Source organism: Odontomachus brunneus, unplaced genomic scaffold (genome assembly GCF_010583005.1).
Source record: "Odontomachus brunneus isolate Ranch 3 - 2012 unplaced genomic scaffold, Obru_v1 Obru_scaffold_027, whole genome shotgun sequence".
NCBI classification, from domain to species: domain Eukaryota; kingdom Metazoa; phylum Arthropoda; class Insecta; order Hymenoptera; family Formicidae; genus Odontomachus; species Odontomachus brunneus.
Window position 1 is genome coordinate 493888 of NW_022639477.1, and position 11063 is coordinate 504950.

At 54.9% G+C, this 11063-nt stretch overlaps 1 protein-coding gene across 7 annotated transcripts in view; it reads left to right on the forward strand.

Moving 5' to 3' along the window:
* The window catches only part of LOC116842733 (protein groucho-like), a 112974-nt gene that overhangs the window by 71876 nt on the left and 30035 nt on the right, over positions 1–11063 (forward strand). For all 7 annotated transcript variants that reach the window (XR_004377767.1, XM_032812363.1, XM_032812362.1 and 4 more), the window contains 2 exons: positions 3859–3996; positions 7997–8276. Coding sequence is in view for 6 of the 7 variants with exons in the window: in XM_032812363.1 (XP_032668254.1) it covers positions 3859–3996; positions 7997–8276 (418 nt within the window). In the remaining variant the exon portion in view is untranslated. The remainder of the gene's footprint in view (positions 1–3858; positions 3997–7996; positions 8277–11063) is intronic.

An 11063-nucleotide genomic window follows, 5' to 3' on the forward strand; every position in this document is an offset into this window, starting at 1 on the left:
AAGCCGCGGGATATTGCAATCACGCGGACGTTAGCCGGGGTTTACAGCGAGAGAGCGAACGGGCGAGCGAGCGAGCGAGCGAGAGCCGTCGCGCCGGTGTGCAGGGGCTTACCAGAAACCAGGGAGTTAGCCGAACACGCCAGTTTATTTGCTCGCGCAGCATAATACCACCAAAGTCCGACGAGCAGCCGTTGGTTTACTCGTTAGCGCAAGTAACGGCTTCCGGTTGGTCGGCGGAGGTTGGCGGCGAGCGTGGCTTTGTTGCCATGAACTCTCGGCTCTTCTCTCTCTCTCTCTCTCTCTCTCTCTCTCTCTCTCCATCTTCCCCCTTCCCCTCCTTCCATCGTCATATCGGATGCTGACTCCTCGATTAAACACTTTTGTGCTCGGCGCGAACAATAAGGCATAGCAGGATAAAAAGGCGAGTTCACGCGCGCGCGCTCCACGGGAGATAGATAAGAGGTCGGATTCGCAAAGCGTGTCTTTCTCTCAGGGTGGTCTCGAGTATCGGATTATATCGGCGGTATCGAGGGCCTTGAGGGTTGGTGGTAGTAGCGGTGGTAGTGGTGGTGGTGGTGGCGGCGGCGGCGGTGGCGGTGGAGAATTCGGTGCACGTCACCGTTTTACAGGCGAGGAATTTTATCGGCGGCGCTCGGTCGCTTTGCATTTTCATGCGGCGAATGTGTTGCCGCCTGCTTTTAGACGTACGGTATAGTGTTTATTTATATGTATGGGAGAGAGCGTCCCCCGAGCAGCGCCTGATTCCTGCGAGATGCGCGCGGTACGTAGTCGCGGCTCGTATGCATGCACGTTGCACGCGTGTGTGTAGGCGAACAACGATGTGGTGTACGTGTACATAAGCAAAAGAGAAGGCGGGCGGGGTATGGCACTTTGCGAGAGCTTCTTGCGGTTCTCGCGATATTACGAACCGGGGCATCTGCGTCTTCCGTTTCGCCACGTCACGACTCCTCCTCTCGCCGCAGTGCCGCGCGGAGAACGTAAATGCGAAAAGAAGCGCGGGCGGAAGGAGAGAAGGTATCAGAAGGCGCCCACGGCTTCCTGTGACGTCTGTGTCACGGTCGAGTCTGGAGTCTCGCCGCTGAAATCTCGCGCTTCCTTTCCTACCCTCGACGGAGGTACAATCGCGAAGAGCGCGACGCGGTTGGCAGCGAGGCGCAACAGCACCTTAGGACTTTAAAAAGAAAGTCATTCGCGCGAGAAGAGACTCCGTTCTCGCGCGACGGCAATCTCCGTCGGTCCAATTTGGCACGGACTGAGAAAAATTCATTCCAAGGCGAGGTTTTCATCTCTCCCCCGTGTGAAATCCGGGACAGCAGGGAGAGAACCGCCGCGGCCGAAACTCGGTTTCTCGTTTCGTCCTCCGCTTCTACCGCCACCGCCGCTCTCTCTTCTTCCCTACTGCTCCCCCACTTATCCCTCCTCTCCCCCGCGTTTCACGAGAGAATGGAGGAGCGGAGCATCCGAGCCATTCATTATTTTCTTGGTTACCTCTCACCCGGGGAAAACTTCTTGGCAACGCAATTACGTTTGCTCCAGCCCCGTCGTCCTCCCCCCTTCGCCCTCCTTCCTCTCTAGAACCAGCATTTCGCCCACAATGTCCCCGTCGTACCGCTCGTTCGCTTGGGATCTTCTGGCTCGTCGCAAGCTGCCGTACAGTACGTCAAGTAGATGGAACTTTATCCGCGCGCGCGTGTTACATCGTCACATTCTCGCAAGTTGTACGCGAAGTCGTCTCCGTGAGCGACGGTGACAACAGGGCGCCGCGACGACGACGAAGCCCCCCGTCCGCGATAATCGTCCGCTATCACCGTATCGTCCGATCATTAAACGCGCGTTGAGCGGTGCACGTGTGTACGCGGATACGTTCGAAATCAGAGCGGGCTCGTTAAACTCTATCCTACTAGATATTCGCACCCGCACGTTGTGAATCCGCTCTACACGAGCTACGCGTGCGTGCAAGAACGAGGACCAATCTCTTTTTCGCGCGCGCGATTCGAGCCGCGAGATTAAACTTGCCGCGGAATCTCCTGATTCGTTCTTATATTTGCATTTTCAGACACCACGGGATACACGCTGTTGAAGATTCCGATGCTCCGCAAGGAGTTATAACCCGCCGCCGTTGCGGTGTGTCCGCGTAAGCCTTCTCGCTGTTATACACGATGTTCGCTCGACTCATTTTCGCGTACGTTATAATTAGCGGCTTAATAACAAGCACTCGGAGGGCGACGAGTAATTAAAACAGGTCCTCCTCGCGCGCGTTTTCCTTCTCTCTCTTTCTCTCCCTTTCTCACTCTTTCTATCTCTGTTTTTCTCCCTCTCGCTGCTCGCTCGCTTGCGAGAGAGGGAAACTTGCCAAGAATTTCAGTGGCCTGGCGATATTTCAATTAGCATCTCGAGGCTCGTTTAAGCGGCGGCGAGAAAACGGGCGGCGCCGTTGACGGAAGCTCGCCGTTTATATCAGCCGCGGCGAGCTGGCTGCTCGCCTCGCTTTTATACTTTCGGGGCGTTTACGAGTCGTAAGGAGGAAGGAGAAGTATAAGAGCAAGGCAGGGAGGGAGGGAGGAAAGGGAGGGAACAGGGTACACGTAAACCGGCGGTTTGCTTCCTGTTCCACGACGAAATCGGTGGCTTCCGCTTCCGCGTCTCTGGAGCGTGCGAATTGTACTACCGGCGGGCAAACGAGCAACAGCAACAGCAGCTCGACGGCGGCGGCGCGGGGGGAGGGGTGGGGTGGAAGAAGAGGAGGAGGAAACCTCTCGACCGCTTTGTCGAGGTAATTAAGTGATTTCATTTTCTCGACGAAAGCGTCGAAAATGTTCCGCGCGCGCACTCTGTGCGCCGCCTGTTGATTCCGCGATAATTAAATGGAGTTCCGCCGTGTGATGTTGCGCCGTGTGAATTATTATTATGTCGGGTGTTACCTGTGGCCGCGCACGTCTGAGCGCCGCGTAGATCCGTGCGTGCGCGCGCGCCCGGTTATTTCGAGCGCTTCCCCACCTCCTGTTTTCGATGTGTATTCTCGGAGGAGGAAGAAGAGAAGAGTCCGCAGATCGGAGAAATATCGGGGATACGTGCCAGCGTGAAAGAGAAAGAGGGAGAGAGAGAGAGCAACGCGGTACAGTATACATATACCGTGCACAGACTCTCGTCTGTCGAAATGAATTGTGCGCCCGATAGCGGAATTACGAGGAGTAACGCGCGTTCGAGAAAAATCCGCCCTGTTAAATTCCCGCAGAAAAAGGGTGGAAAGAAGGAAGGGAGAAAAAGGAGGAAAAAAAGCCCCAGCGTAGAACCCTCCCGCCCAAAGTATCGGCGAATGTGTCGGAATGAATCGTCTCGCCGAAGCGAGATTGCACGAGCGTCGAGAGCAATACCTACGCCACTGTGGCAATCTTGCTTGGATTTAATTTAATTCCCTGGCAGTCTCTTCCAGCCGGAGGGCGTCGTAAACACCCTCGGTCGGTTATGCCGCACCTGCATCTTCACTCGTTTCCTTCGCGAGGGCGCGTTAAGCTAGCCCTTACCTTTCTTAACGATCCGGAACAAGCCGCCCGAGGGTCCGGACGCGCGCGGACCGTGTATGCCGGCGCGCAGTGTCGAGATCGAACAACCCTCCTCTCTGTCTTCCCCCCTTCCCTTCCCCTAACCCATTGTACCGTCGTCGAGGGGCGGAAAGAATTCGCGCTGAGAACCTAATAAAATCTTTCATTCCTCGCATCTTTCCCGCATCGTCTTTCTGCGAATTATCTTCACAATAATCTCGCGCTCGAGAGCGCGACCGATACAAATTCGCGAGCGAACGAGTCCTTTTAACCACGATTCGTCTTTTTCTTGCAGACGGAGATAGCGAAGAGGTTGAATGCCATCATCGCTCAGATCCTGCCGTTTCTCTCGCAGGAGCATCAGCAGCAGGTCGCCACTGCGGTCGACAGGGCCAAACAAGTGACCATGACCGAGCTGAACGCTATTATCGGGGTGAGTGCACGCCAATGGTATCGCTCGTTACAAAGGCGGATCGTCCGGTCGACCGGTCGACCGATCGACCGACCGCGGCGAACCGAGCGGCCGGCTGCAGCCGGTCCGCATTGTCGAGGCCGGTCGCGCGGCATCCGCGCTCTCCCTCGCGACATACCCGCGCCCGTGGATGCGGCCGATTCGGTGTGCGTGACAGCGCGAAAAGCATTCGCGGCGAGTGGAGAACCCCTGCGGGGCACGCTACGTGGAAGCCGATGCACGTCCGAGGAATCCAAAAGCGGACGGACGGATACGATCCTGGCGAATCCCGAATCCTCCTCAATATTGCTCGAGCACTCAATTTCCTCCCTATTAAGCCACCGGCTTCTCTCCCCTCCGCTTCGTTCGCCCGCCTCTCCGTTCCCCTAGCCTGCTCTTCCTCCTTCTCGTCCTTATCCCGCCGTATCCTCTCGCCACCTATAGCCTCTCCTCGGTTTCTCTCTCTCTCTCTCTCTCCCCCACTCCCACTCTCTCTCGCCTTCTCGCTCCGCTAGAATCTTATCCGGAGTCTTCCCGCCCGGTTTCCCGAGTCGGTGGTAGGTTATAGTGTTACGGTGCACGAACGCCGACTAATCAGCATTCCAGCCGCCCCTCCGCCCCCGATCTCCCGCCGTCCCTTCCGCCCCCGCTTCATGGAGAAACTTCCACGGATCTGCGACGTTGTCGGGGTACGTGCGGCAAATCCTTAGCAGGATTCCGGGATACCGCCCGCCTTAGTCTACTCTCTTCTCTTAAATCCCACCAGCTATGCGAGGAAGAGGAGGAGGAGGATCGAATCGAACAAGCCGCGAGATGCTCCGCGACGCGCTCGACGCTCGCCTTTCGTTCGCTTGCTCGCTCGCTCGATTTCGCAGCGAACAGATAAGCCAAGGAAACATAATCATTTCGCGGATTATTTCGCATTGCGATGTAGATATCACGGAGATATCGTAGTCTCTCTCTCTCTCTCTCTCTCTCTCTCTCTCTCTCTCTCTCTATATATATATATATATATATATATATATATATACATATATAATGTATATCTACCTATCCTGAGCTCCTCTCCTCTTCCCTTTTATAGCTGTTATTCGAGATCGCCGCTATAAATGTCGCTATGGACGACGTACGAACGACGAATATCAATCGTAATCCATCGACGCATACTGCGAACGATACTGGCGTTACGAACATTCGTGTTGGACACGCTCGCGCAAACGCACCTGCATCGCTGACGATCGCGCTTCTCCTCCGCATGAAGACACTTATCGGGTGTCAACGATATGCAATATAAGAAGGTTAAGACGATCCCTTTGGATCTGTCTCGCGCGGCCGAGTCAGCAAGTGGTCGATGACAACGAGGACGAAAATTGCTGAGGATAAGGGAGAGACAACCCGATGAGTGACGCAAGTGTGCCGTGGCTAAGTTCGCACAAAGATTGAGACACGTTTGCTCGGTGTTTTCGGGCGAAAGAAAGAGAGGAACGGAGGATAATAAGGGATGAGATTGCGAGGCATGCTTTAAATGCAGAATATCCGGCGACATTTCCGTCGCCAGAGTCTAGGAGAAACAGCCGATTTACTCGATTATCGGAAATGATTTCGAATTTCCAAGTCCATTCTCGGAAGCCGTGGTCGAAGGGTATTTCGAGCCGAGCGTATTTCACTTTAACGGGAGGTCGTAACTTTCCGCGGAGCACGTTGGAAACTTTGACCGTGTATTTTTTCTCGTTCGTGATCCTCTCGCGCTAGTCAACGAGGACTCGTGAAGAAAAAGAAACAAGTCGATTCGCATCACTTCGACGAGAACTTTGCGTCTTACAATACGCTTGAAACGTCAGCCAACTACCCCCACTCGTTGCTCGCGTCGCTGCCTACGTTATTACGAGAAATCTCGGCGCGAAGACGAGGGTGGTTTCCTCCTTGGTGAGAGGGTAGTGGTAGTGCTGTAGGTAGGTAGGTAGGTAGGTAGGTAGGTAACGCTTCGTGTTGGAAGTTGGATCCGGGTAGGATTATTATCGCTATCAAGAGTGGAAACTCGAAACGTTTCCTAGGGGCTTCCGACTTCCTCGAATCTCCGCCAACGCTTTCGCAGACGGCTCCGCGGACCGTAGGGCCTCCTCTCGTCCTTCTCCCGTCCCTTTCTCTCTATCTTTCTCTCTCTTGCCTCTCTCACCTTCTCTCTCTCCTCATACCTTTCCGTTTCCCTTCCACCTCGGCTCAATCTCCGTTTCTCCACACAGACGCGCCGCGCCGCAGCACCGGCACGCTTATACACGTTCCTCTGTTTGTATGTTTTGTGGGTGGCTCTGTTCAGACAGTCAACGCTCGACGCGAGGTTATTATATCGTTAAGCCATTTAATTATCTCGGCAAACTACTCCCCGGAATATTCGCTCCGGCCTGCCTTAACGAGTGTACATGGTTACAGAGCGCGAGGGTGTGGGTGTACACTCTCCTCTTCCACTCGCCGTCTGCGTACTCTTCCTGTCCCCTCCTTCTCCTGGTCCTTGCCACCCTCTTCTGCAGTCTCGTACTCCTCGCACTCTCCGGTCTCGCCCTCGCTACCACCACTACCACCACTATCACCACCACTACCACCACTACCGTGATCCACGAACCGTTAAAACGGCGCTGAACAGGTCCACAATTTGTCTGGCGGCCTGGCCCAACTAACGAGGAAACTACGGGCGAGATACGCTTAAGATTTCCGCGAAACTTTTCGCCGGCGTTCGCCCGCTCGTTCGCTCGTTCGTTCGTTCATTCGCTCACTCCTTCGCTTCCTCGCTCGCTCGTTCGCTCGACGGGTGAGCGTAAGTCTTTCCACTTGTTTCGCAGCCTTAGATTTACTCGGGCGAGGTCGAACGCGGAGGTTACTCAAACTTGCCGGAGTTTACTCGGCAATTTGTATGCTTTGCTAATGGAAAGTTGCCTCTCCGTTGACTGTAACGAAGTGTATTTTCGCGTAACGGCGGCGGCGGCGGCGACTGCTGACGACGAGAGAGAGAAGGGCGGTCGGGGAAGAGAGAAGGGAGAAATTCTCTCGTCGAGGGGGGTGGAGAACGCGATCGTGACCGGAATTAAGCGGAGCGATTTTTCCAGCGAATTATCGTTGCGTTGCTTTTTTCTCCTTCCCTTGCTGTTTCCCTGTCTCCTCGTGGGAACGAAATTGTTTGATCAATTATGACGGGGGTGTAGAGGGAAGCGAGGAGGAGGAAGAGCTGGTGGAGCGGGCGAGAGTTGGTGGAGGGAGGAGGAGGGACACACCGTGCCGTGCTTTTAAATCCGCGCCCGCCGCGCGCGATTTTATTTGCTTATGCATTTGTCCGCGCTGGAAACGTGAGTTCACGTTCGGCAAACAGACTCTCCTAACGAAGCTGCGGCAGCGTACACACCGCCGTGCTAAACCGATAGCCCGTAAAAATCATTTCCGAACTTCTATCGGACTCTTCTCTCTCTCTCTTTCTCGCTCTCTATTCCACTTCATTTTGCTCTCTGTCCCTGTCTCCCCCCCTCTCGCGGCGATGCAGCGGCCGCGATAATATCGACGCGCTATTAAAGTTTTCCCCGTCCCACCGTTTCGATTCCAATCTGCCGCGCTCTTAGCGATGATCGCCTCGATTCCCGCACATCGCGTTTTTTTTTCACGTCTCGCGGAATAATACCCAGGCTCGTTTTATCTGGTAATTACAGCGGAAATACTCGAGGCACCGTTACGCGCACTCGAGCCCGTTAATTGCCTCGCCACTTACTTAATCTAATCTTCGAACTTATCGGGATAGAGCGGGCGAGGATGGCGCGCGTTGTTCTACGCGTCGCGACGTGCGAACGTGCGATTCGCACGGAACCGCGACGCTCCGGCGAGCAGGAACGACGATGATAGAAGCTCCGGCGATAACCGATTGTCGATAGCGATCAGAGGTCGCTATCGTTGCGCAAACAATATTATTGACCGTGCGGTCCTCTTTTTTTTCTCGTTGCAGCAACAAAGGCCTGACCTGCCGAGACTCATACAACAGATGCACGCCCAACAATTGCCGCCGGGCGCGGCGATGGGACCGCATCCGGGCATACCCGGACTTCCCGGACTGGGCCCTGGCGCGGGTATACCGGTCCCCACCTCGGCGTCTGCGGCTTTACTCGGCTTAGGTCTGCCACCGGGAGCTGCCGCTACACCCGGGGGTACCGCCGCACACCCCCTTTCGATGCTGACGAAACCGGACCTGCATCGCGGCCAGCCCGACGATCTCAAGTCCAATGGAGGTAAGTCGCACTTGCTTTTACGGACTGACCACGAGAAAGAGCGCGAGAGTGCGTTTCTCACGCGTCTCGAGGAATCTCGAAAAATCGAGTAATAAAGTTAAATTACGAGTTCGATTGGATAAAACGGCGCTGCTACAGCGAGAGACTTTGGCTTGTCAGTGGTATTTCTTGATAGTTTTGCTAGGTTCTCTCATTGCGAAACCAAATAGCGAGAACGCTAGTTCTTTGAGACGCGCTAATAAAGCGAGATTCGATTCGAAGAATAAGGCGGTTGATCCTATCGTCTCGACTATCCAAAGGCCCTTTCTTTCTCTGTCTCTCTCTTTCTCACGCGCGGTCGCGCAGATATTTCACGCACCAAACGATCTATCGTCGGTTTGTTCGCGGAACAAACGTGGTCTAATCTTGAGCGCCTCGTACGCCTTCGCGTAACTCGGCTACCTCTCTTTTCCTCTTCACCTGCCTGGCCGCTTATCTCTCGTTCGTCCCGGTGAGAATCGCTACACCTCGGCGGTGTAACCGATCCTCCTGAGACAGGAGACGTTGTTTTGCCGCTCGTAGCTCTCGGTGACTCTCGTAATCTCATCGATGATTCAGCGATACGTCGGGCGACACGCAGCGTAAACACGATTAATCCCCGCCGAGTGGCGGCAGGGTCCGTCCGTCGGTCCATCCGTCCGTCCGGTGTAATAGATGAAAACACTCGCGAGAGTGTCTGGAGAGTTCGAGACGAGGGGCGAGAGCGAGAGAGCGGGTGCTCTCGAAAGTTACTGAAATTAAGCGGCAACTTTTCGTGCTATTTTAAAAGCGGCCTGGAACGAACACGTCGGTGACGCAAACGACCGTGCTCGAGTCCGAGAGGAGAAGAAGCTCTCCTGAAACTCTCTCGATCTTGACCTCGGGAATCCTCTTGGGTCTTGGCTCACCTTTTCTCTCTCTCTCTCTCTCTCTCTCTCTCTCTCTCTCTCTGTTTCTCTCTATCTCGCTCGCGCCTCCCTTTCTTTCGTCCACTCCCTCTTCCTTCTTCCCCTGCTGCCTCTTGCTGTCTCTCTCGTCGACACGTTTCGTGCGAGAGTGCAAGACTGCTCGCGCTCGAGACGAGGAGGCTGCGGGGAATACCAGCATGTAGCGCTGACGAAGACGCGTCCTCCAGACTCCTCTCGCCTCGTTTCTCTTCTCTCACCCTTATTCTCGCGCTTCCCAGCTCTCCAATGTCTCGCCCCAGCGTGTCTCGTTCTATCCACGACCGCCTCTCCAGAGAGCACTCAGAATCTCCTCTCGACACGAGTGTACTTCCACTACTCTACCCTTCTCCCCCTCCGCCTACCTCTTCTTCTACCCGTCCTCTGCCGTCCTTAGCCGCTGTCTCTATTCCCCGATGGCCACCACTCTGACCCTCTATTCTCCCATCGACTCGCGCACCTAACTATGTTACTCAAGCTGGATGTATAGCCTCCGGCCAGTTGCCCTGCTCTTCCTCCTCCGCGTTGTTTTGCGTTTTCCAACCACTGTCGGCTGAACCGGGCCCGTAATGAAATATCTGTCGATCTTGGCGCAATCGCCTCGACGGGATTCTCTGCTGTCGGTTATCTCCCGTACAATACCGTTCCGCGGAATCGCTCGATTCGTATTTGCTCGATGCAAAGTCTCCGTTACAACGTAATGTATCGCGAGCGCGGATCTGTTCCATGTCTAACTGTACTCTAGACACTTTATCGTCCCGCTTTCTTTTCCCATCGACGACCGCGGCGGTGTATACAGGTGTATGTGCGTGGAGGAATGTATGGGTATATGTATCCGACTTCGAGTAAGTAAGTGCGAGTGCGAAAAAGCGCGCGGCCAAAAGGAAGAGATCTACGGTCCACATTGTCAACGATCGTAGACACTCTTTTGAAACGAGAGTCTCCGGCGTAGCGAGAGACGTGGTAACGGCCCACTATTTTCTGTCGTGTGACAACTGAAACTTCTTCCCCTCTTCTTTCCGGAACATTGCCCGGAGCGAATTGTTTCTACCAGCACCACACCAGCAGCAGCAACGGCGTGGCGACGGCGCCCCGTTGTCGTTTTGCTCTCTCCTTCGTTTTTCGCGTTCCGTCCTAAAACGACTCTATCTTCGGACATATCCGCCGCAATATCTGCCACCGGCTGCGTGACGTCGCGCTCGATTCCTTTTTGCTCGCTCCCTCGCTTCCGCAACGAGCTACGACTTTTATGGTCGATTAGGAGCGAATGTTGCTCGTGTCAGCGTCGATGATGGTGACGTTGATGCCCGCGCGATTTGCTAAATTTTCATCGGTCTTCCCTTTCCTCCTTCGTCTCTCCCCTCTTCCTCCATCTCGGCGAAAGTGGAAGCGTCGGACTTTGATACGAGAAGCGGATCTCTCCTCTCGACAATTCGAGCACTCGATAACGAGTCGTATTTTTATCCGATAATCTCACGAGTAACGGACGGGGCGAGCTGTTGTATCCTCGGTATGCTCTCAGCACGGAGCTCGCCCAGCTAACAGGGAAGGCGAGAGGAGACGCGAGCACGCGGGGGAGATCCTTAAAACGTCTCTTGGAAACACTCGACGACCTCTTCGCGCTTTAGTAGAAAATTATGCGCGCTCTTCCGCGTCCGTTTACGAGCGCCCGTCCGCCAGCTCGCTCGGCGCGCGGAAGTAGTCGAGCGAGGGTGGAGAAAAGAGTTTCCTGGCCGGAGAGAGGAAGGATAAAAGGGGGATGACGGGCATTAGCGAGGTCTATACCGAGTCGAAGAGGAGGAGGAGGAGGAGGAGGAGGAGGAGG